The sequence below is a fragment of the Trachinotus anak genome, unplaced genomic scaffold (assembly GCF_046630095.1).
Source record: "Trachinotus anak isolate AG129_WGS33_773 ecotype Australia unplaced genomic scaffold, CSIRO_AGI_Tana_v1 ptg000031l, whole genome shotgun sequence".
Classification (NCBI taxonomy): domain Eukaryota; kingdom Metazoa; phylum Chordata; class Actinopteri; order Carangiformes; family Carangidae; genus Trachinotus; species Trachinotus anak.
In genome coordinates this window covers 5,699,708-5,725,703 of record NW_027273882.1, presented here as the reverse complement: position 1 = coordinate 5,725,703, position 25,996 = coordinate 5,699,708, and the positions used below count along the sequence as shown (strand labels likewise).

At 38.5% G+C, this 25,996-nt stretch overlaps 1 protein-coding gene across 1 annotated transcript in view; it reads left to right on the top strand.

Annotated features, from left to right (window-relative positions):
- The window catches only part of LOC139612333 (disks large-associated protein 2-like), a 98,469-nt gene that overhangs the window by 47,906 nt on the left and 24,567 nt on the right, over positions 1–25,996 (top strand). The window contains exons 4-7 of the mRNA XM_071467818.1: positions 318–1,474; positions 10,157–10,374; positions 12,873–13,029; positions 14,555–14,774. Of these exons, the coding sequence (XP_071323919.1) occupies positions 389–1,474; positions 10,157–10,374; positions 12,873–13,029; positions 14,555–14,774 (1,681 nt within the window). The 5' untranslated portion in view covers positions 318–388. The remainder of the gene's footprint in view (positions 1–317; positions 1,475–10,156; positions 10,375–12,872; positions 13,030–14,554; positions 14,775–25,996) is intronic.

The following is a 25,996-nucleotide window of genomic DNA, read 5'->3' as shown; positions in this document are numbered from 1 at the left end:
TATATGTCCCTTGGTGTATACTATGCTGGAAATAAAGTAGGAAGCTGAAATATTTACATACACTTACATGTTCACGCACAAAAACTCTCAGCTTCTCTGAGATAAAGAGATTTCTTGCCATTGAGAATGTTGGATGAATGCAAAGAGTATCCCATGAGAGTATTTATCTGTTATGATGTTACTTGTAAGGACAACCAAAATAGCAATTTCAAATTATGGGGCTTTGGGCTATGAACAGAATAACTTCTCATGCTTGTTCTCTCTCTCTGACTCAATCTTAAATGTCTTTATTTTCTTTTCTATCTTCTTTGCAACAGACCAGAAGTTTTCACCTTGGTCCCCGTCTCGAAAGTTCAATGAAGGCAGACGCCTCCCTCCGGCCAGGAACATGAAGGGCTTATCGGGTAGCCGTTCCCAGCACCAGATCCCTTTACCCCATGGCTTCGACTACGACCCCCATGTCCATGACCTCCATGCACACCATGGCTCTGACTCCCGCCACTCGTCCTACCTGCTCAGCCCCACAGAGAGCTGCCCCATGGACTTCCACCACCGCTACTCACCGCGCAGTTCCATCCACTCTGACTGCATGATGATGTCCCCTGTCATGATGCCCCCAGCAGCTGCATCTGACCACATCTCCAGCAGCACCTTCCCCAGAATGCACTACAGCTCTCAGTATTATGACTCAGCCACACGGGACGACTGCGCTGCCATCACAGTTTCTGCCACCTCCCCAGCTGTTGCTGCTGCTGCAGCCGCAGCGGCTGCCTCCTCCCACCATGCCGGCACCAAAAGCAACCGCCTTCCTGCTAACCTACTAGACCAGTTTGAGAAACAAATGCCACTACACCGAGACGGTTTCCATACATTACAGTATCAGCGCACCTCTACCACCACTGAGCAACGCAGCGAGAGTCCTGGCCGCATCAGACACCTAGTTCATTCTGTCCAGAAGCTCTTCACCAAGTCTCATTCCCTGGAAGGATCATCCAAGATGAATGGCACAAAAGGTGATATTGCAGGAGGTGGAGGAGTAGGGGGTTATCACCATCATAGCCACCACTCCACCAAACATGGTAGCAAGAGGAGCAAGAGCAAAGAACGTAAGCACCGCTCTGGTGGCTGGTGGAGCTCTGATGACAATCTGGATAGTGACAGCACGTACCGCACGCCCAGTGTCATGTCGAGGCACCACGGGGAACATGTCAGCCACTGTTACCCAGATTCCATGCACAGCCACCACTTTGGAGACCTGTCTCTCAAGACCTCCAAGAGTAACAATGATGTCAAGTGCTCAGCCTGCGAGAGCATGGCCATGGCTCCTGAAGGCAAGTTCATGAAGAGGAGCTCCTGGTCGACACTGACAGTCAGCCAGGCAAAAGAGGCCTATAGGAAGTCATCGCTTAATCTAGAGAAACCCATGATGCACATGGACCTCAAACCTTCATCGCGGACATGTCACTACTTGCAGGTGGGTGGTAGTTTACTTTATTTATGTTTAAACCTGCCAGAACATTAACATTTTAAAGTATTTATATATCAAAAGCAACATATGACTATGGCTCTTTATGTTATACTGTATGTGGATGGTAGTCTCAGTGCATGGTCTAAAGCGCACAGTGTAAAGGGCGTGGTGTAAGTGGATTTAGGGCGTGTGCATATCACTTTTGCTTTTTTTTTTTTTGCATTTTAATGGCAGAAACATGCAATAAACCAACCATCTCCCATTCCTTTAAAAGCCATGCGTGCTTGCACCTTGACAGATCGCTATTATGATGGCAGAGTGTTTCACACAGAACTAGATTCTATTTGTGGCGAGTTGATCACGTATTGTAACTGGCCAGTGAGTCCGTCCTGCCACATGCACACAGCAGCTCTGTGCACCCTGATGGGCATAAAAGGGCTGAGCGATCAATGTGCACATCTCTACAAAGAAGCAACAGCACAAATTACAACGTTAGACATTTTTTCTGTTATATTATGAGAAGAGTCAAATAAATTTTGGGTTCATAATGAAACTTTGGTAAGACAAAATTAGCGTAGGTGATGACTGGCAAACACTGTGGTGGATTTACCGCATAGTAAGAAACGACACTTCTCTGCAGAGCCTCAGTTATGTCCAACAGACGTCCATGATGCATGGCAATGTTATGCAACAAACAATATGCCATATAAGATGCTCCGACCTTCTGATGGCTGTATTGTAATCTTCAACCTGACTTATCCAAATATTTGAAGCACATTTTAATCACATTCTGCTTGTGCACATCAGTCAGAGTGTACACACCTTCTGCATTTGCCTATGTAGGCACATATTACTATCTTGATATTGTGCCCTTAAAATAACAGTACTGCACCACTGACTTCAGACTAGGTTTTTGCTGGTCGATCCCGCAATCACTTTCTGCTCACCTCATTTGGAATTTGGAATTTTGACTTTAGTTATTTTTGTTATTTCATGCTCTCAATTGTCAAATGTCAACCATTAACATACAGTAATAGCTTTGCTGTTTGTTCTTAAGTTAAAAATGTAGTCTTCTTTCAAGCTGTTTACTGGGATCCTTGTCATTGTTGAATATCTATCTCTTTAGAAAGGGCTAACACAAAAGACAGTATTTCAAGGCTGAATTTTAGTAGTAGATTGAAAGGGGAGTAAAATGCATAGAAACCCTGAGCATCACCTATCTGAAAATATAACAAACAATAACTGAGATCAATATGCACTCATCCTCATAGAGGCCTTCTGAATAAAATGCAGTGATTGATATATTGATTAGAAATCCTGGCAGGGAAGCCTTTCGGATTCCACCTTTCTTTCTGTTACTCTCTCGAGGGCAATTACAGTGCCCATGAGTGTGAAAAGCCAATATATTTAACCAGCATTCCCTTTTGTGTAGTCACTTCAGGGAGCTATTGTCTGTTGAGACACAGAGATCAATTGAGTGAATTGATGTCATGGTGGAAGACACTGAGAATAAAGGGTTACCTGAGTTAGACCGCAATGTAGAAAAAACACAGGTTTGGTGTTGTAACAAAGAATCTATGTTGTTTGACCAGAGCTGTTGTAGTAGTTTGTGCACTATAACAGACATAAATTATGTAATATACAGTTTCCAGGCCTCTGTCTTTGCTATACAACTGACACAATAAGAGACTGAACCAGATTAGCCACAGGTACTGGCTTCACAAACACAATCAAAAGCCTAGTGTTTGGGGTTTTGGCCATCTTTGATTCTATTTATTTTTTTTTTTACATTGTGCCCTTTTTGGATTGTGCTTGTGCCTCACACAGTCACCAAAGATGCAAACATTTATTGGCCACACTTGCATTTGTACCCAGTTCCAGGAAAATTGAAAACTTAGTTCTAATCATGCACCATCATACATTAGGTTCTAGACGCACTTCTGTCCACGCTTGGAAAGGGAGAAGAGGTTGAATCTTTGCCCAGTGCATGCACTTTGATGCCATGTGGAGTATACAGTTGCACATAGACACACAAACTGCAGTTGTTTTTGTGCCATGGGGACAGACACACTCTGTCAATACAGAGGCTCTTTCAGTGGCATTTGACAAGCTTGTGTGTCAGCAGGCAGAGACCCTGCGGTTACCACATGAACACATTCAGCATGTCCACACTGAGAGCTTTATTCAGTGGAATAAGTGAGGGAAGATCTGTACACAGGCCTTGTGGTCAACACTCTGTGTGTTCATCGGATTTTATCTGTTTGATGTGTCTGGGTCCTTTAGGTGTGTGTTCACTTGTGATGAGGAGGACAGGTCTGCCTTGGGCAAGTTGTTGACATAATCTTGTTTCAGCAGGTGTCAAGTCTATAGGCTAGCCCCCTAAGCTGACAATCCCTGTTGTACGGTGACACTTATGTGAAACACAATGACTGTTTCACGTTGTGAAATAAAGAACTAAACATGATATTGTAAATCTTAACAATCATCATGAAATATCAGACAGACAGAAAAGGACCACAAATGAGGCTTCTAGTGAAGCATAAAGGATGCTGTTATGATTTTTCAGCTAAAAAGAATCATTCATAGGCTTAAATGACTCTAATGAGTATCAATTCAGACATATTGTGTATTGTGACAATGTTTCATGGTGATTTTACAAATTACTACTTGAACTATCATTTCTGATAACTGGCAATTTACATCATATGTAGATTGAATAAATGAATGAAATGAAAAATCTTCTTGAGTCTTAAAAGCAGACTTGTGAAAATATTTTCTTTCTCATTTTTGTATATGTATTGCTTTCTTTCAAATTATATTTAATGTTTCTATGGTTCAATTTGATCAATTATGTAATATCTTCTTTGGCTAACTTGGCCTGGATTCTTGTGTAAGAGAAATACTTGATTTTGACAGGATGAAGCTTGGTAAGAAAGTGAAAATAAAGAATGGTTTGGCATTTTCCCAGGATCTTGAAGCATGTTTTGAAGGTGAGAAACAGTACTGAGTGTGTCATAAGGGCAAACTGTACAAGGTTTAGGCAGCATTCCATAAATCACATTGCTTTAATAAATTATATGTTCTTGCCTCTCCTTGTTTGAAACGTAGCCAGTGCAGCGTTTTCCTTTTAGTGTAGTAATGAAATCTCTCAGGTGATAGCAGGGAATTTGAAAATATTATCTGGGGAGGAACTTTGTTTCCCCTTGATGTCTCCATTAGATCAACTATTGTAACAACCCTAAAGGTTGGGCTAGTGTCCTCCCAATGATACATAGTGGCCATTACAACAAATTATGTCTCTTGGGGCACTTAGAGAATGTGGTATTGTATGCCCAAATCAATCAACAGAAAAAATTTTGGAGACAGATCTGGGTAATAGTCTGCACTCCTGTCAAAGCAGGTTGAACATCCTGCATACACCTGCTTATTCCTGTTACTGTAATATCTATGAGGCTAAACTGTCAAAACCTTACTTCAGAATTCAGGAGACTGATCAATGTACAAATTTGACCACTTTAGCATCCAATAACTAACTGTGTCTGTCCAGTGGAAATTACAGTACATTCATTCTCTTACAAACTATACATGGTTGTACCAGTTCTTACAGTTCTTTTTCCTTGACATACAGTATGTTAACATCTGCTGCATGGTCTCACAAAATATCCTGCTGCAGTAAGAAAATACTTTATCCCAAGGTTATTTTTGCACACAGATTTCTCAGTGTTTAGTAGTAAACTAATGATGGTGTAAAGCTGCTTGTCTGTCTAGCTGCCTCCAAGGCACAGCTGAACATGGTGTAGCATCAAATGAGCACAGAAATAAGGTAATGCTCGTGAGCTAGCACAATGCTTCCATGAGTGATGGCTGCCTTGTTAACCACAGCCTATGACGTAGCCTATGACGTAGATGTATTAGGTGGAAAATGATTATTTTTACTTTATTGCTGTCTTTAAGGCTGATAAATTTAGTTTTATTCCACTCATGTGGGAGGGAATAAATGTATGCATAGCATATTAGCGTGCGTGATAGTTTTACTGATGGGTCTTTGAAGGAAGACATAAGCAAGCAAGCTAATTCTCATGCTACCTTCTCAAGTGGGGCAGGGTTGGAAAGTACTACCTTCTCTTTTTTAAGCAGATGACATGAAAATGACGCCTGATATCTCAACATCTCAACGATGATCACTTATTTTCCTGCTCTACTGCTGCATGCTAAAATGTGCATGCCGTCCAAAAGTTCATTTGTTTTGGATTCAAAGGAGATTTTTAGTAGCATATGGTCTACATGCTTCAGAAGCCTTTCCATCTTGACTACAAAACATTTGGGAAAAACATCTAAGTAAAATACACTAGATTAATGATGGTGGAAAGCAATCTGTGCTATTATTAGCATCTCTGAATCTTTCTGTTTTTTTCCATTTGCCACCTCCCATAGAGAAGAAAAATGCCCATCGTTTTCATGTAAGTGCTTTATGCTGTCTCATCCCTCACCTGTCTGCCCTGCTGAAGCGGGCTGTCAACTCAGAGAGCATAGTGGGTGTTAAAGAAAAGAGAGAGGGGGAGAGATGGCCGACAAGAACAAAAAGTGAGAACATGAGTGTTAGAGAAAGCCTTATTCTACCTCTAGGCAGAAAAAGGGACTATCAGCCACTCTGCTTTCTGTAAAAAAAACAGTTCAGCGACTGTGACAGAGCAACAGCTAGTCTATATGATTGGGTAAAGGGAGTAACTGGCAGAGCATTAAGGACAGCCCTGTGCCTGAGGCTGTTGTTCCAAGAGCTAGGGCTGCCCTCTCCACTGGGACAGCTGTTATAGCTGAACCACACACTGATACAGTGTTGTACTCACTACATGCCTGATCAATATGGTGCCAGACCATGTAGTGTTTGACACATTGCCATAGTAAATCTCCATCATTAGGAGCAAACCGCAGTGTGTTTGTGAGGGGCCCTGATCCCATGAATAACTGGACTTGTCAATATTAGTCACAGTTCAATCTCAGTAAAAACAGGTGAGCTTTAACATGCAGTAAACATGACAATCAAAAATACTGAGGGTAATTGCTTTTAAGGAGTTAAACTGGACGATGATGATGATGATGATATGACATCTTGATTTCTATCACATCAAACTCTTAATTAAAACCTACTCATTTCCAATACATGAGCAGTTGGATATGTGTAGACATTTGTACTCACGGTGTATAATTACGAGCTCATAATCACTTAATCCTGATGCTGTTAAGAACAGTACAGTACAGTGTACAGTTATTAGACTATGAACAATATGAACACAGCTATTTATACTACATGTGATCATGTACGTTGTTGATTATTTCTGTAGTTTTTGATCATATGCTCTTTAGAATTGCTTTTAAGTTCCAGTATGTCATAAACACATTGGGCACTAGCTGTCAGCCAAAAGCTAATCTATGAGTTTGTGTTATATATGTGACACTGTGCCATTAATGACAGTGTGCTGATTTGAAAGTTACAGCTCTAGCCTTAGGGATATGATTGGCAACTTTTGCTGTGCAAGCATAAAAACACACAAACTGCATCACTGCCAATAGTGGGGGAAATTAAATCAATGGTTTTCTTAAAATCATTGAATTAAGGATTCTCAGGCTTTCATTTGAAATGAGAGCTATTCTTTAAGCTTGTTTTACGGTGCCCATTCAACTGGTTTAATGATCCTACAAATGTAAAGTAGCATTGAGTTCCTTCTAGAAATGTGATGAATATCACCCATCCCTTCACCTAAATTTTCACCCAAACTACCAACAGGGACTCTATAAAACATTTATGAAGGGAGGGGTGGATTTTTTAAGTTTCATAGTTTTTGAAATATTGACATCCTGCTGTCATACTGACATGCTTCTTTTGGTAAAATAGTAATATTTGTTATTAGTTATATTTGATAAAATATATACAACTTACATAAAAATCTACAGTTCTTTAAATGATGGACCCACCAGAGGGTCAAGCCCACTGTTAATAGAGTGTCTAGTAACATCTGGTTTAAAGAAAAAAGGAATTTTTCAAAACACTAAAGTGAAAGCATAGTTTTCTTAAAAGAACCTGCAAAAGTATTAGTGTTTTCTTTGATCCAATGTTCTACTTTGATAATTTCCAAGGTGGACTGTGCAAAGAAACCCTAATATCCCATGAAAACATTGCAAAAAAATATTTACGCTACATATGCCTTGCTGCCAAGGTCCTGCTTTTAACCCACAGCACTTTCAATTTATCTCTCTGTTTGCATTAAACCCACAGTACATGACCAATTCCCTCACAGGATGCAACTTGTTATTACCACCCACTAGTCGAAATGGGAGAGAGCTTTCACTTACAGTCCACCACACACTTCCAGCCAGCATCAGGCTAATAAACAGCTGTTATCCAGTTTTTGTGTTTATTCCAGACAAACTGCTGTTGCTGCTTTTGGAACCATAATGCCCACTGCTCTTAGTGCAGTAGAGGATTCTACCGAGAAAGACTGAAGACTGAAAAGCCGACAAAAGGGGTTAAGGACAGCAAATGGAGGAGCTTTAATGAATGGGCACAGCTTGAATCACTGTCATATGAAAACATTGCACACTGTAACTTTAGTGCCTACTAGCAATTACTTTTATCTCTTTTTACTTCTTTAAATCTTCTCCATAGGCTTTATTATTTGTTCTGTCCAACTGCCTTTGCATTTCCCATAAGCCACCCACAGCCACCCATGCCCACACACGTATATGCGCGCGCACACACACACACACACACACACACACACACACACACACACACACGATGCATTATGCCTTTTTATCCTTTTTTTCCTCTGATAAAATGACATGTATATCATTCTCAGTGGCAGACGTTAAGGCCTTAATGTTGACATTTGAAGTACATATTTCAGTAAAGAAGCAAAGCCAAATATATATAATTCTGGTTCTAGTTTTCACTTCATGACCACAAGGAGTCAGTTGTGCCCTAAAATACAAGTGACTTTTTTATTCAATCAACATGAAAAAAGTTTTGGTTTGTAATAGAGTTGTTTTGTTTAAAATCAAATGGTCCTACATTTGCTGCATCGATTTGAACTCTTGACTGTTCTGCCTTCTGACAGTCCAGCCTTTTGTTAAGATGGTGGTATGTGTGTTACTGTAATGTTACTATATGCATGTTATAAAAGCTGAGACTCTGTACACTGTCATTACACTTCATCTGCCACCCTCATTGCACATCTCAGAAGTCGATAAAAGTCTGTGAAATACAGTGAATAACCACAGTATATGTTCGATTCCTGCTCTGTAAAAAATATTTTGCCTTCAGTCACATTGCTTGCTGAATGCTTATCAAATACAATTTCCACACTTCCACACATTTGGCAAATAGTCAGCTACAAAAAGATTAAAATGTGTTCAGAAAATGTAGGTGTGCCTGCTTTACAGCAAGTGTTTCCAACATGATACACACTCTACTAAGGTCCTGCCACTTACAGGCTTCAACATGTGCCATCATGACAGGCAAAACATATGTGTATGCTTTGAACTCAATATTTTTCCATTGTGGGAGTTTTTTAGTCCATTACAAATTGCATACATTTTACACATTCAACACTCAGAGTTTGGACTTAAATAAAATGCTAAACGTACTGCTCTGGGTAGCAAATGAGTAATGATTTCAAATACAATATAAAGAGAGACTGCATCTGAAAGTTTCAGCACCATGGAGAGAGACAGAGACTGTGTTTGAAGTTTTTCAGAACCGTAGGCAGACCACAGTGAGGCAGCTTCTCTGTGGTCCTCTGGGGGCAGCAATGACAGAAATAATGACAGGGAGACACATTATTTCCAAGTCTGTCTGTTTCAATATTCCTGCTAGATACAAAGCATATTAGTCTGTTAATATAGTGGGGTCCAATATTACATTCAATATCAGTATAAAATATATCAAAACCTAAGTAATGCAGTTCAACTGACCTAAAGCTACTTGTTTAACAAGTTTAAAGTTTCTACATGTCTCACCAATAATCTTACAATCAGCAAAAATTAAACTGTTATGTGTTTCACTACTGCATTACAGAAAAAAATAATATGAATACAGTAACATGTTACCTTGTTATGCATTATGTCCTACACTTGAGGTACACAAGTTGTGGCTCTTGCAGACAGCTACTCATTTAGTTCCATAGCTACGCTACATTAATGTACTTATGTTACCTATGTTTACATTATGTTATTATGCAATTTCAATAATTATACAAAGTGCCTGTTTATGGTTGCAGACAGGAACCTAGCTCAGAGAAACCTGTTGCATCTGATTCTCATGAGTGGAGTAAGGTTAAGCACTGAGCTTGTTTAATTTGAGAGCCCAGGCTCAGAGATGAATGAAATAGAGGTGGAGACTGAAACCAGGGATGTGAATCAGCTTAATTTTCTGTTTAGGGAAAAACTAGCCAGAGCTTATCCAACTGCTTGTCTGATACAGTTCTCATACTTGTTGGGCTAATTGGGTCCCATTGTACTTGCAAATAATATCTCTGGAGTGGCTAACTGTACAAGCCTGATATTTTGTTTTTGACAGAGCAACCCACTGCTACATCAGTACTCCATCATTTAACAAGTCACCACAGATACTTGCTCAAGTAACTAAGTAATATCTTGTAGTATTTAATACAGCTGTGTTATCTCCCACAGGTGCCCCAAGACGAATGGAGTGGATACCCAGGCGACAAGGATGAAGAGATTCCGTGTCGGCGGATGCGCAGCAGTAGCTATGTCAAAGCTATGGGAGAGGTGGATGATGAAAGTGGTGACTCTGACACCAGCCCTAAGACCTCCCCACAGAAGGCCATTCGGCCTGATGCGCTTGTCCTCAAATCAGCCATGCAGCGATCCCATTTAGACTCACAAAGGTAAGCCTGGCTACCTATCTTAATATATCCATGCCAAAGGTATATGCAATTTTAATTCATTTCAGAACTTTACCTCAAGAAACTGGCATTCTCTAAAATATATTATTATTCATAGGGATAGCTCAGAAATTGGTGGCTGCTTAAGGGTCAACAAAAACAACTTTTTTTAAAAATAGTTTTTAATTGTTAATTATTACAGGCTTAGATTTGAATTTTGGCCCCAGTAACTGGCAAAGGTAGTGGTAAATGGTACATAGATTCTCTTATTAGGTCAGTGCAAATGATTATGGTTAAGCTTCACAGTGTCACACCTTTGCTCATGCACACCAACACACACTCATACAATTACGGTGGCAGATTAATCATGTAGTTGGTTGACTGGAAACTTGCAAAATTGCCAAAGCTACATCAACATCTTATGAGCCTTTGATCAGCACCCTAATTTAAGTGAGCAAAGATAGTGCATGTCAGGACTGCAGTAAGACCACTGTATTCAAACTACTCCACACACATTTTAAGTACTAACTTTTTGTAATTGACCGGAATACAAATTTGAGAGAAATAAAGAAGAGTTTCATGCACAAATGACTAGCACTTCAACTGCTGACTACATGCTACTATAAATTAATTCATTGTTTTAAGTGGGTGTTCCAAGGAAGAACATTCAAAGTGGTCTGCAAAATCTAAGCCTTGCTGTGAATAGATGTTTTCATTCACAGCCTTTTTGTTTCTTTAAATCTGAACAATTTAAAACTGACTTGTTGCTTTGTCTACGTGCTGTCAATTAGATTTTTGCTCAGCTGCTGTCCTCGAGAGATTTAAATGGTTTTAACATTTTTTGGTGATTCCAAGAGAAGTTGCTTGGCAACAAAATGAGAGGACCAGTTTTAGTTGTTGTGTCTTGCATCATTTTATGCATGCCTGGACAACTGTATTAAGCTGTTAATTAGAGCTGTGCTCTACCAACACAGTACATATAACATTATTAACTTGCTCTTGACCACTGTTGGCTATGTATTCAATCCGTGGCTGTTTCATGAGAGCAGTTAAAGTAGTGCTCTGCTGAGTGTTTCAATACCAAATGGGGTTTGTGTTTGTGACCTTTTCCGTCTGCTAGTTCAATATTTGCCCAACATCTTAAAACAGGCAATGTGCCTCATCTTATCACAGTGTTGTTGACACGTCTGTAGCAAAACTGTCAAATTTATACAATGTCAGTCTCAAGAGAGCAGGCTTAAATGGGCTTACTGGATGGTGAAAATGCTGATAGGTGGAGGGTACAATGTGTTTGATCATCAAGCGTGACTATATCATTTATACTTAAAAATGCTTTTTATTTTGTTGCATTAAAAAAGACAATCATGAAAATATACCCAGTTCCACGTTTATTAGGTACACCTAAATAAAACTTATGTGGTTATAATGCATATATAATATATAATTCAATGCAATATTACACTGCAATAAATCCTACTTACATGAAGTTTATAATGTTCCGTTTTTGTTGAAACTGTCCAAGAGAGGTGTTTGTCGTTGTCTGGTGTTGATTCAACTTTACAGTGATTTTAGAGGCTGTAGTTTGTGCTGCAGTGTTAACTGTGTTGCTGTATAGTAAGAGGTGCTTGTGATATTTACTCTGCACTCATTTATCTGCAACACTGATCAGTGTAAATATACAAATAAAGCAAAAGTCTTTGCAGGGGTAAAGTGAGACTGTGAAATAATAGGGATTAATTATTCAGATGCCTTAAATACAGTGTCACAATATAGTTAGTGACCACAGCATTGTTAATCAATGGATCCCTAACAGTTTTTCAAAAACAACTTTGACTGCTTGGAGTGCTTCATCTTTGTGTAATAATTTCCTAATCATCTCTCTGTGGTGACATGTATCTGTTCCCTAGTGGCTGTTTGTTTTCGAGCAGTGTGGCTTTCAGATGTAGCCAAATACTTTGAACCAGGGGAGGCGTCATGCATCCGTCATCCCTACTGCCACTCAGTGCTCAGTGCTATTTTTGTGACCATCATCTCAGTGGGGTTCTGATCACTTCTGCTTTTGTACACAAACAAATCAGCCCTCTTGTTTTTAGCCTCTAGTGAAGAATGTAATAATCTCTTATTATTGCGGCTCCTAGCTCTCATTGTTTTTCTAATAAGAACCATAGACAAGCTGTACACATTCTCTCTGTAGTTTTGGAATGAGAAGAGTTACTGTTTTTTCATAGGACAGCTAGACTAGAAGCTAACAAGTGTAATGATTGTGTGTAGCATTGTTGATCCCAATAGTTCAGACAGTGTCGTAAGGAGATGACTCATTCAAGTGCTGATATTCACTTTGGAGAGAAATATTCCATCATGAATTATACAAAAAAGAAGATACACCATGCCCATAGGTGCTAACCAGTATATTCATTAAATACAGCATTATCCAGTGTTGTTCCATGTGTGGCTTTTGAATTGTGCAATCGTGTCTATCCCTATCCCCTGTCCTTGTTCAGCCAAGGCTACCACTTGCAAACCACAAGAGATATGCGGCCCCACCCTAGTGTCACGCTGGACCCTGCCACCACCTTTCATCCCCCGCCCTTCCGATCTCGCAACCAGAGCTACATGCGCGCCGTCAGCACCCTCAGTCAGGCTAGCTGCGTCAGCCAGGTGAGTCTCAAACGCGTGCATCGCACAGAGACATGAGACATGAAAGACCGCTTATGTCATATTGTTTTTTATGTAGTAGTTTTGATTAAGAGGGCATTACAGAGATAGATAAAACATCCAGATAAAACATCCACAGTTGTCCATATTGAAGGTCCACAGCTGACTGTTTAGTATACATAGGCCTGTGCTGTCTCAACTGAAGAAATAACTAATTTGTGCAGTTTTGGACTGGAAATTGTTGCTTTAACCAACAGCCTACCTCTGAGTCAGCTCAAGAAACACTCTAATGTTTTTTACAGTTTGCTTTTGTATTTTGTGAAATTGTACATAATTGAGAAACTAAGATATCAGTTTGAGAGTCTGAGAGATCAGAGAGTCTGTATCCTAAAATGGCTGGAACAGGCCACTTTCAAATGATTCATCACTCTCCTGTTGTTGTGTCATGCCAGCTAGTTGGCTAGCTAACAACGCCTAACGCAGCAGTTTGTTTCGGTTAACTGAACTTATTTTTCTCAAATGACAACTAATGTTGAGAAGTAGAGAGTAGAACTAGAGTAACAACAACTTGATGTCTAACCTCACATCATACACCAACCATTTCAGGTATCTCCCTTTTTCATATTCTGCTATGACACTATACAGTTGGATCAATCGTGCAAGTGGGTTTTGGGCCATGGTTGCACAAGACGTACTACAGTAAGAAGATTTGTGACACAACCAGCAGCAAAGCCTCTATATGGAGAGGCAGTAACAGGAGGAGAGATTTGGCCTGAAAGAGCGGTTGTACAATCAGCGTACTCCTGTGGGTGCTAACACCTAGTTAAATAATAATAATGATGACAATAACAGAAGAAGGCTTTCAATAATCGTGATACATAGCTCTTTTCTGTAAGATAATTTAGAATGTTAAACACTGTACTAAGAATAAAGCAAGATTATGTTAATGTAATATTCTGCTACACTGTTTAAAGGAAATCGAGAATATTAATTTTCTCCAACTTTGTTAAGTGTACATGAGTGTACGTAATTGAAATGTTACCAAAAATATACAGCTTACACAGTGAACAGGATATGTGAAGAGGACAGGACACGACAGCATAGAATAGAATTGGGGATAATTACATGACTTTGTAACATGATCTTGACATCAAAAAATGAATTAATCTTGTATCAGCTAGAATAATATTTCTAGTCTTACTAAGATAAAGAACTGAAACTGCAGGGATTTTCCTAGTTTCCATGTAGGAACACACAGTATACAGAACAGTACATCTTTGTTTTGGGGTTTGTGGTAAATGGAATGCTGTATAACACAAACTGAATATCTTTCTGATTGTTTTTTGTTGTCATCTGCCCTTTTTCTCATTTGATCTTGACATTTATTCAGTTTAAGGTCGGAAGTGACAGTGGCATTTCCTTATGCTAACACTCCTTCATATTTGCTGTACAAAGGGGAAGAATCAAAGTGAGAAAGAGAAAGGAAGAGGAAAAATTAAGGACTGCTATTCCTGTTTTTGTCTCTCAGGTGAGTGAGACTGAGATCAATGGCCAGTTTGAGTCAGTTTGCGAGTCCGTTTTTAGTGAAGTAGAATCCCAGGCCATGGAGGCCTTGGACCTGCCTGGTTCGTTCCGCACTCGAAGCCACAGTTACCTCCGTGCAATTCAGGCTGGTTATTCCCAAGATGACGACTGCTTGCCTTCAATGACATCCTCCACTGTCACTTCAACTCTCAGATCCACAACAGGTAAAACAATCCCTCCCCTAAATCAGAGAGGGCTTAGACAACATATCCTCATACATCCTACACATGCGCACAAACTTGACATACCTACATATGTACAGTGGGGAACCCTTGAGCTTCAGAGATGCCGGGCTGAATGATTCCAGTTATTTTCTTTGGAAGCTATGGTGTGCGTGTGTTTGTTTTGCCTCTGCATACTCCCAATTGTTTAGATGGATCTGCTTGTGTGTTACTTTGCACGATTCATGCATCATTAGCCAAGCTTCTGGTTGGTTACTTGTGGTGTTGCCAAGCTGTAGACTAAGATAAGGGTGGGAGGGTTGCATTGTAAACACTATGATGGCAATACGCTCACACCACACAATATCACAACACAGCACAGCCACATCACATGGCATGCCTAAGACAAATAGGCCCTACCCTAAGCATGTTAAACTGTGGTGTTATATATGTGTTGTGCGAAGCGTGTGAGTTACTTAGGAAGGGGTGAAGTCCAAAACGGGCCAGGGGTAGGGGAACGGCAGGTTTCTGACATATTTGTGTTGAGAAGAAACACTGGACAAGCCTTCCGCCTGTCCTCCCCCTGCTCTGTTACACCAACACATTAGCCTATGCTTTGCAACTGACCTTGTAATTGACCTCATATATTAGAAAAAAAACCCACAATCTTGTAACCAATTTAAGGTAAGTCAACAAGCTCTAGAGACTAGAACACATGCGCACACATGTGCTGGTTGCACAAAGGAACTCTCCACTGATGGTATACTCCCAGATTTTGGGAGGTACAACCTTCACCTATTTGCAGTATTGTTGTATTGTGTTGCATGAAACTCAATCTTGTGAGCAACAGTTTCAGTCAAAGTAACTATTAAATTTATATATGATATATGTTATTTATATGTTATTACAGGACTTCTTGAAGTTTTTTAACTAATAGTTTCCAATTGAGCAAACCTAATTTTATTGGTCATATTTTACTGTTAGTTACAGTGGATCCAAACTCACCATATATTGAAACTGATTTTCTAAAATCAGTGTATTTTGCTCTTGACATTATGACACTACATGCTACTTTTTTAATACAAAATGCAAGAATTTCAAGGTTTTGTGCGACACAGTGCGAGTAATGTATCCCTAAAATTAGCATTTCAGGTTCTTTGTGCAAGCAGAGTTTTTCCAGTTACTCCCTCACTAAGTGCATTTGGTGTTTGCCTGCAAGAGTAAAGCTATGAACCCTATTGAAACATTTCTTTGATTACATGCATTTTTAAATATTATGACCTGGATTTTTATTGTTTTTGTATACATTTCTGTCAATTTAATATTGGAGACATTTGCACTTTTACTCATTTTGTGGGCTTTGTTTTCTTGTTCAATCTGGACTTTTGTTTTTGGAATCCTCTCATCTTCAATTGGGTTTCCATCTACAATTCCTTCGATGTGACAGAAGTACTGAGGATAAAGGAGTGTTCTCCAATCCCACCGTCTTATTTGCTGAACTCTATTCATTTAGCTCTCTGCTCCTAATCTGTCAGCTCTGTATGGGCTAAAACAAGCAGTTGACTGTGCAATATGTTGTATGAAGTTGTATTTTGAAGATTGGCATGGTGCTTCAATTACAATATGTCAGATAAGGTTATAGCAACCCAGAAGAAGGGTTCCCTGGATGGTGATTAGTTATATACAATTCTGTCAACTCCCAGTCAAGCCATACTGTAAATAATATTTCTCTTTTGATGTACTCTTTTGACTGTTCTTAGGAAATAGTCACCTAAAAATTAGATAAATTAACTTTTCCAGGCTATCTTGGCTAAGAAAAATATCGATTCCTGGAATCATGTTTTTATGTTAGTAATCAATTCTAGTTTATAATTGAATTGTAAGCGGCTTATGAACCAAACTCCATGTGAGGCTAGTGGGCCCTTGAGTGGGGAAGGGATCCCATTATGCTCCATAGGGCAGACGAGCAGCAAACCCCTCTCCATTTGACCATCCATCTCTTGAAGGATAACCAGGGGGAAAGAACAACTGGAGGCATCAATGATGATTGTTGCAGGTATTTTAATGTTGACACGCATACATATATCTATGTATATGTGTGTTTTTGCACTGCCTTCTCAGTAAAAATAAGAGATACATAGAGTTTATATATATAGTTGGTAGAAATATCTCGTTATGTTATCCTAGAAGCAAACACGGTTTCAAACAACTCACAAAACCTCAGATACTTGGATTTTTTTCTTAGAACCTTACAATCTAATAATAAGTACAGTGGTGGATGTGATGCTGGCTTTTGTGAGTTGTTTACCATGTTTCTATTTTAACTGTTCTTAGACCACATTGTAAGTATAAATGTATGAGAGATGTACTTCCCAAACTCTTCAGAATGTTTTCATATCGCAACCATAAAATAGCACTGAATGTTATCGCATTGCCACTGTCTCCAATCATTTGTGAGAGCAGCATCTGTCTGCTGTACATGTGTGAAGTTTAATTTTTCTTTCCATGAAAATTTTACTTATTTTAAAAAGGCCACATGTGGCAAAGTCTAACCGTTGGCATTGAGTCTGTCAGCTGTCTTTGACTGTGGGATTGCAGCCTCTCCCTGGTGCAGCCCTGAAGGGGGGAGTGACCCCTCCCCTCATTGGGTTACTTACTCCATACTTACTCCATGGTCTGATCAGCCACCTTGGACCTGATATGTTCAATAGGGTTCATATCTGCTTCTTGGCCCAGTGGGTTGTGATTCCTCTACTCCCTTTACATCTTTTCTTTTGCACAAATGGCACAAATTTCAAGTCACTGAAAAACATTTTTATATGTTTTGAGAAAAGGGCTCTCAGAAAATTGATTCATCATATGATAATGACTAATGTATTTCATGTTTAATTCCACTCTTTGCTGTGCTGTGCAGTGAAAAGATGGAAAGAAGCCTTGAGATGACTGAGAAGGCAGTGTAAAAACATTGTGAAAAGCCTACAGTATGTGAGTTTAAAGACAATCATTATAAAGTTAGGCTAAACTCAAAACCTATTTTAAAAAAAAGGTGTATTCTCTGTACTGGCTCAGGCAGTAATATCTATTACTTAAAGCTGACCCTCTATGCCATATTGGATTTTTTGTAATATGTTATACTTGACTTTCACAAACATTTTGTGAATTCTACCAACAATATATTTACATATTAATAAAAAATGAACAGATGGTTTCTTCAAATTTGTAATTTTATGATTTTATGACACTACACAGTTACCTCTTGATTTTGTACACCTTTAGTGCAGACATACTCACATTTGAACAGCACACCAGTATGTGGTGGGTGCCCCTCCCTGAATTAAACCATAAATTATTCAAGCCAAATTGGGAATTATTGGGTCTGATCTTGCATGTCTTTGGAATTATTTGCCACTCACATACTGTATGTTTTCCATAGATATGTGTTTATTTTCTAATTCAGAATCCAAATCAAATCACACTCCAGCTGTTCCTTTCACTTTGAATGTCCTTGTGTTTGCATATTCAAATTTTTCTTCCAGAAGGATATGATGTTGTGGATGGGACCTCTTTACTAAATGACGACATGATAGAGGATGATGACGGTGCTAGCTCCTCTGCCTATGCGGAGCTGGAAAGGCTGGAGAGAGAGACTGCTGCTGCTCGCAGCCAGCACAGTACTAGCTCCACCGTAACAGCCATCTCTGTCCCACCGGCATCCCCACCTTCATACAGGGTCCCTTCTGCCTCACCCATAGCCACCTCTGAGCCGCCAGTCCCTCAGGCCATTCAGGCCTTTAAGGAGTCTGCTAACATGGTTGCTGCCTTCAATATGCAGTGGAAGGATGAAATCTCAGCAATGCGCTATGAGCTGGCAGAGCTGCGTAGAGATGTCTGTGGGGAACTGAAGACTTTCAACAGCAACTTCTTCAACTTTACTCAGTGCTACAACATGTGGACTTTGTGCCGGGAGCCTTGCAGTGACAGCACCACACAAACAGACGACAGAGTGTCCATAGGAATTCAAGCAGGCTCAAGTTGGTCTGTTCGACAGAATACGCAGGACAAGTCAGTGATGTGCCAACCAGAACCAGCACCCTTCAGCATAATGGATTTGATGGACCCACCCAGAATTGAAATTATAGAGGGTACCCCTGAAAGCACGCCAGAAGGGTCAGGCAGCCCTGCCAGCCCACTTCCAATAGAGGACTTTCCATGGGAGATCATCAAGAAGCAAAAGGTCCATAAGCAGCCGGACTCAGGTGGTCACACAGGTGGTCACAGAAGCGCCAGTCTAGAACTGTGGAGCAGAAAGTACACCAGTGGGCCCATGTCATATCTGTCTATGTCATTCTAATCATTCCCATTCTACACATACTGTAAAATGAGATGAGGAAGCCAGGGTAAAAACCTGACATTTACCAAGAAAGGCAGGGAAGTGCTGTTGTTAGATGTCCCTTTACTCTATGCAGACACAGAGTCTGTTATCTCTTGAACAGGTTACCATGTTGTTCAAGCAATCTTTTTAACAAGTGTCTTGCTTAGCCATGGAATAAAATGAGAATGATTATGTTTTACATCAGAATGAGGTGACATAAGAATGTGAGAGAATGCGGCTGATGTTCAGATCCTCAAGTGCCAAAAAGTGCAGCATTATCTTCCCTCCACTGTCTTAAATACCCAACCTTTAGGAAAAGTCAATTACAGTAAATATGATTGGAAATCTAAGGGTGATTTAATGATAAAATTCAGTAATCAGCCATTGCGAGATGAGGCGTACGTTGGTCTGTTCCTGCACATGAATTTGAATAGCTCAAGCTCATGTTCATTCCAGTTTCTCTTCATGTAGAAACATTCTCTTAAGCACCTGAGTATACTGAAAAAATACTGTGAATATCTTTATAACCCTAGTTTTTTAATGAATGCATTAAAGATAAATACATTATTTATGAATATATTGATATATTATTTACTTTTTAGTTATTCTGATCAAAGCATTCCTCTGCCATGGCCTTCATCCATTTTGTAGCCAGTTCCAGTTGAAATGGGCATTCTGAAAATTTCCAATTTACAAACGTTTTCTCAATGGCGAACTTGTAAACCACACAGCATTAAGAGGTAACTGTAATAATTTGATAAACAATGGACAACAATAGTGCTGAGAGCAACTTATAGTAACACCTTTGAAATTTGTAAAAGCCTAATCTACTGGAATATTGTATGGATGACACTGTCTCAAGGATTTATGGACTCAGTTCCTGGCTGATATTGTTTACGATTAATCATTTGTGATTGATTTTAAAGTCTAACAGCATTTGGAGAGAAAAATAGGAAGGGGGATCACACTGATCATGAAGTATGAATGTATTGGCTTCAAATTCATTCCTGCACAAACTGCATTCATGTTCAAACTCTGTATATGTATATAAATGTACCATTTTGTATATAGAGAAACTTATATTCAAAACTTGTACTGTTTGCAGTTATAAACATACTGTGTTGACAGCACTGAGAGGGGTTAAAGTAGTGGTTATGGTTCTAAACCAAACACAGCACTTTTTCCAGTCTTTGAGGTCTGCCTCCATTTATTTCATCATGTTCATCATCCAGCTGTTTGTGCGCCTCATAAGGAAGTTGGTAGTTCATACCAGTGTTTCACCTCTTCTTTTTTGTGCAGTGGTGACTGGAAGTTCTTAAATATTTGGTAGTATCTTACCTATCCATTTCAATTTATTTTAGAGAAAATGGTCTGACAAATACTGATTTGGATTTAGTGTTTTGGTAAATTATCTTTTGAGATTTGGACTAAATTCTACCATATTCACTTTTCTTAAATGCCACATTTCTCTGATAATGGTAGAAATTGCCATGCTGGAAATTGTCATGGTGGTTCATCACTGCTGAAAGATAACAGAGAAACATTGGTCCCTATAAGTAGACAATCAGAGCCACTGAGGGCCTCTACCTCTCCGACATGTCCCCAGAGGTGCAGTACAGTACCACTGAATGTACTAACACCGCCTCACTAGTGATGGCTTAGCTGGGCTCCTGTCAAACCTTAATGGGTGGGAGCCCTCAATCATCTGCTATATTTGGCCAATTGCTCATTTTGTCTGTTACTCATAAAATAATAGTTGCTCATTAGCCACTGGCATTCCCCTAAACCACTCATCCGCTCCATTTTCACATTGTACCAACATGGCGTACCAAAGTTAATAATGAGGCCCAAGGAACTGGGGCCAACAACAAACATCTCCAAGTTTGACAGCACTTATCTCTGGATAATCACTGCAGCACAGGACCATGGGAAGCCTGTATGTATCAGACGCCTGACTGAAATGTGAACCTTGCAAAAGGACTTTTAACAAAGGAGAGGCTACATCTTTCACTTTGTAAAGAGAGTGGATCTACTTCCCCCTTTGCACGACCAAAAGACAATACTTGCAGAAAATGTGTCATTTTGAAAAGATGATATTTATAAAAAGGTTGTACTATAGGTAAGATCAAAATTAAAGCCACAAAAGAAAAGAAAAAAAAGCAGACATTTCTTTTCAGTTATTGCAGTAGCTCCACCCCACACACCTGTTACAGTAACTCGTTAACCCTGAGCTGAAATTCCTTGCTAAAAAATTAATTTGCCTTGAAAATCTAAATCTAAAATCTATATGAGTTACAGAAGAACACTATATTAAGTCATGTTGTGCTGATAATTTTTGACAGCAACTCCATAACTCTGAACTTGAGGTTTTGGTACAAAGAATATAAGGAATAAGCTCAAATGTATTGTTGCCATTCTCCACTATTTGCAATAGAGAATAAGCATTTTTAACTCAATCGAGTGTTTCATTACAGACCAGCCAAAGGCTAGGTTACTGTAAATCATAAATGATTTCAGTGAAAGGCATATGACTGTGACAACATTTAGCCTATAATCATTTTAATATATATAAATATATATATACATATACCGTATATATGAAAAAAAAAACTTTGGAAAGGCTTGTATTCATATTTTTGCTTTTTGAATGATTAAGAGGGGATTGCAATGGCATTCCTTACTTACATCTATTCCCATCATTTGGGGAATGCAAAGTAATTTAAAGGTGCTGAAGACTGGCCAATCATGATGTCTCCAATCTACATTCATTCATTCTATGCAAGTCCTTTGTTCTTTGTTGTATTTTTATGTCATCTAAATATTTGCAGTTATAGATATTAGGTGTTTATGTTAAGCCTTCATGCAAGTCATCAATGTCAGGACTGGAATGATGTTTTCAGAAAATATTGGCGGCTCTTTTAAAAAAAATATATTTATTTTATTTAGTTACCTTTGCATGAGTCACAGGTAGCACAAAAGGTAATTTTCGTGTTTCCTGAAAACAGTTGTTACAGTCACATTTCTCCCATTTGAGCTTATAGGTAACTAAAATCCAAGAGTTTGTTAGTGAGATTCCTGAGATTCCTGCTATGTAGTAGCATCTGTGTGCTGTGTGACATCATACGTAAAAGAAATCATAAGTGCATCACACATTGAAAATCTATTTACTGACTACAGCAGAATTAGAAAACAAAGCCTGTGATAGTATAATTGGAAAAGCTGTACAAATGCTTAACATTCTTCTAAATCTATATCCAATTGAACTGCAAACTAGTGATTGATCGATGCCAGGGAACTCACCCATGCTAAAAATAGATTTAATGAAGTGTTTCATTATCATTTCATCATTTAGCCCAAAGAAACGACCCTTCCCTTAAAACAAGTTGAAATGTAGCAAAAACACAGATATTGATCTAAATATTATTTTAAAAATATATTCATAAAAGCTATACATTAAAAAAAAAAATACAGAAGAAAGACAAAAGGGTATTAACAATTATTTTTTAACCATGTAACCATATTTTGTGTAATGAAATATATAATTATTTGTAAGAAATTCTGAATTGTCTATCTATCTATGTTACAGTATGTAGTCAATAACTCCATGAGTTTTTGTTTACATTTTGTTGTCATCCAGAGATCTGATGCAACAACTGTGCCAACTCTGTTACGTCCAGTTGAGGACAAAGGTTTTTGGATGGAATCTGATCTTGCCTGAAACTGTAACACTGCTTGAATATAAATCCTTTTCTACCCATGTGTTATTTTTCCTGCATTGAGTCAAAGTTTCTTGGAGAAAACATGCCACTCTGTTTTGCATCAATCATGTTGCAATTTTCAGGGATCTCAGACTGCATTGTTAAGTGAATTAGATTTTGTCGAAGTTATAAAGCATCCTTTTGAAAACCATAGTTTAGCCTGCATTTGTTAGTTTATGCTTATTTTGTTAAATGAATGAAACCAATATGTGATACCTTTGTTTTCTTTTTTTTCACTTATTGTGGTGTTTCTTGTGAATTTTCATTTACAACTTTTATTGGCCTTATGTATTTTTCATAAATTGATATAAAACAATGGATTAAAATGTTTATGATGTTTATGTTTATGGTAATTTAAATGGCAAAATGGGGGTCATAGCTTTACAATGGCATCCAAAGATGAAACTGACTTGTAGCATAAATTGTATTTTTGCATCCATAGCAAATAATCTACACACTTTAACACACTGCAAATACACAGCATGGGTCTGGTACAGTGTCTTTCATTTTAACCCTCTCAATATGCCTTGCTTTTTTACCAAGCTTTCCATATTTTTGTTCTTTTTTTTGGGTTTTGTTTTGTTGTTGTTTTGTTTTTTTTTTCCTTTTTCTCCCCCCCCCCCAACCCCCCCCCCACCCCCACCCCCATTTTAGGCGCCCGTAGCTTAGCTGGGGGGCGTAGAGAGTACGGTAGGTCTGGTAGGGAACCGCTTTATTATATATTTTTTCTATGTGTTGTTAATATAAATTTTCATACATTTTGTCTGACTCATTAACATTTTTCACTTGTTAAAAATAAGATATATCATTAGTTGAAAATGCCGTCATACTCACTAAGTATGTTTAATACATTTAAATGTTTTCATCTGTTTACACATTGAATCCAGTGGATTTTTCAAGATTATGTGAAGTGCAAATTAAGTTGAACAAAAGAACCAAAAGTACAAAACTAACACAACTGTTGACGACTGTCCCACATTTTGGCCCAGTGTTACCACACTGGCATTTTTGTGCAATATCTACTGCATTTGAACAGATTAAGACACAAGAGTTACTGTTCCATTTAAAATCTCTTCTGCACAACTGGAACATACCTTAATTGAGACGTGCATAAAGTCTTTTACAAAATCCATAAAATTATTTATTTGCTTTGTTTTTATTTGTTATGTTTAATATTACAGTTCTGTTCAAATTCGTTGGTATTAGTAGTGATTCACCCTCTTGCTTTAACCATTGTATACATCCTCTTCGTTCGTTTCTTTAAGCGGAGAGGGGAATAATCTGCATCGACAATCAGCACACAGCAGTGTGTCTTTATTTTAAATATCCTGGAATGCAGCAAGGCAGGTTATGGCCAACATACCAGCTTTGCTCTTCAAACCACCACAAATCAATGCTGCTTTTACTTGATATTATGAATCAGGTTTTCATACACAAATTGTGGACAAGCCACGTTTGTTGATATGTAAAAAGACCTTTTTGGATCTGTAGTCAAGTCATTTGCCTTTTGGTAGTTGTGATTTTGTAACTGATAGTATTTTTTATTCAGCTTATTCTTGTCACATTAGCTTTACTACTAATTTAATTTTAAAAGTGGTGGGTGATGAATTTGGTATTAACAATTATCACATGGTTGCAGATTCCAGCATACTGGAAAGTGTTATCACTATGTTTCAACTTGTAACTTTAAACTCTTCATCCGGTCTATACAAAATCCTAAATACAATATTTTACTTGTACTTGTAATCAGATACATTGGGTATGTACATATAAGGCAGTTATTATTGGTTCTATTAGTGGCTTTACATTGTTTGTCTAGAACATCCAATTCTCTCAAATACTATGTGCACGGTGTGTGCTAAAATTCTATTTACAAAGGTGCATAATGAAATGTTTATAATCAGCTTTCATTGATGGGCTAGGGTTAGGGTTAGGGTATGAAAAGGTTATGAAACCTAGTTTAATGGCCGCACTAGTAGTCCATGGTCATTTTGTCAGTCTAAAATTTGGTTCAAAGCAAAATATTGAAGCTATTAAAGATTTGTTGATATTCAGATCCTCAAAGGATAAACCTTAAGGTTTTTGGTGAACCCATAACCTTTCCTTTAATGCTACCATCATGCCAAAGTGAACTCCCCAAATGAATGAACTGTTTGCATTTTGGACTTTATTCTAGTTTCCCCCTCAGACCAAAGTGTCATCTTTTTACACACAAAATATTTTTATCTAACAGGCTTGACTAGTGCCACATTCAAGACAAACTTATCTTTTGAACCCAGCTACTGGAAGGGCTCTAACAACAGTAAAATGGTCAATATTTTCTTTGTTTTATCCAACACTTAAAGGGCACAATGAACTTTGGGCTGCTAGCAAGGCATTGTTTTTAGTTACTTTAACCTTTATATATGTATCTGTAAAAGCCAGAGAAAGTAAACTTTTTATGGATTTATTTGGGGCACTAACCACTACGAGAGAGAGAGAGAGAGAGAGAGAGAGAGAGAGAGAGAGAGAGAGAGGTTATTGAAATTATACTTTCAGGCCATTGATTTGTATTGGTTTGTTGTGATATTTCATACATAAAAGGTTAACCCACCTTGCATTCATGGGGGCATCACCACTGTATGTATATATGTATGTGGCTATGAACAACATGCTTGTGTATTGTACAGCTCTTGAAAAAAGGGCTACACAAACCCAGTTTCTAAAATCTGTATATCCAACAGAATCAGCTGGAATTCTTGACCTATACACACCCTCAAGTCCTGCTAGCTGTCCTATGTCAAATCATCCATCCATTCATTAATCCATTTATCTATCCATCCACCCATCTTTGCAAACCATCAGTGCCATAATCCAGCTCAACCCTAAACCTGAGGAAATTTCTTCACAGTGGTTGGGTCAGGTATAGTACCACTGATAGGAAAAAAGAATAAGTTCTCTGTCATCAATGCTCTTTTCGTTTGCAAAGTACAGTGTTGTTTTTACTAAAACACAGTAATTATTTTTGCCTGTGGCAAAATGCTCACTCTAAAGAGATGTAATTTAGATGGACACATGCATTATTCAGGAAAATATAGATTTAGAAAAGAGATTTC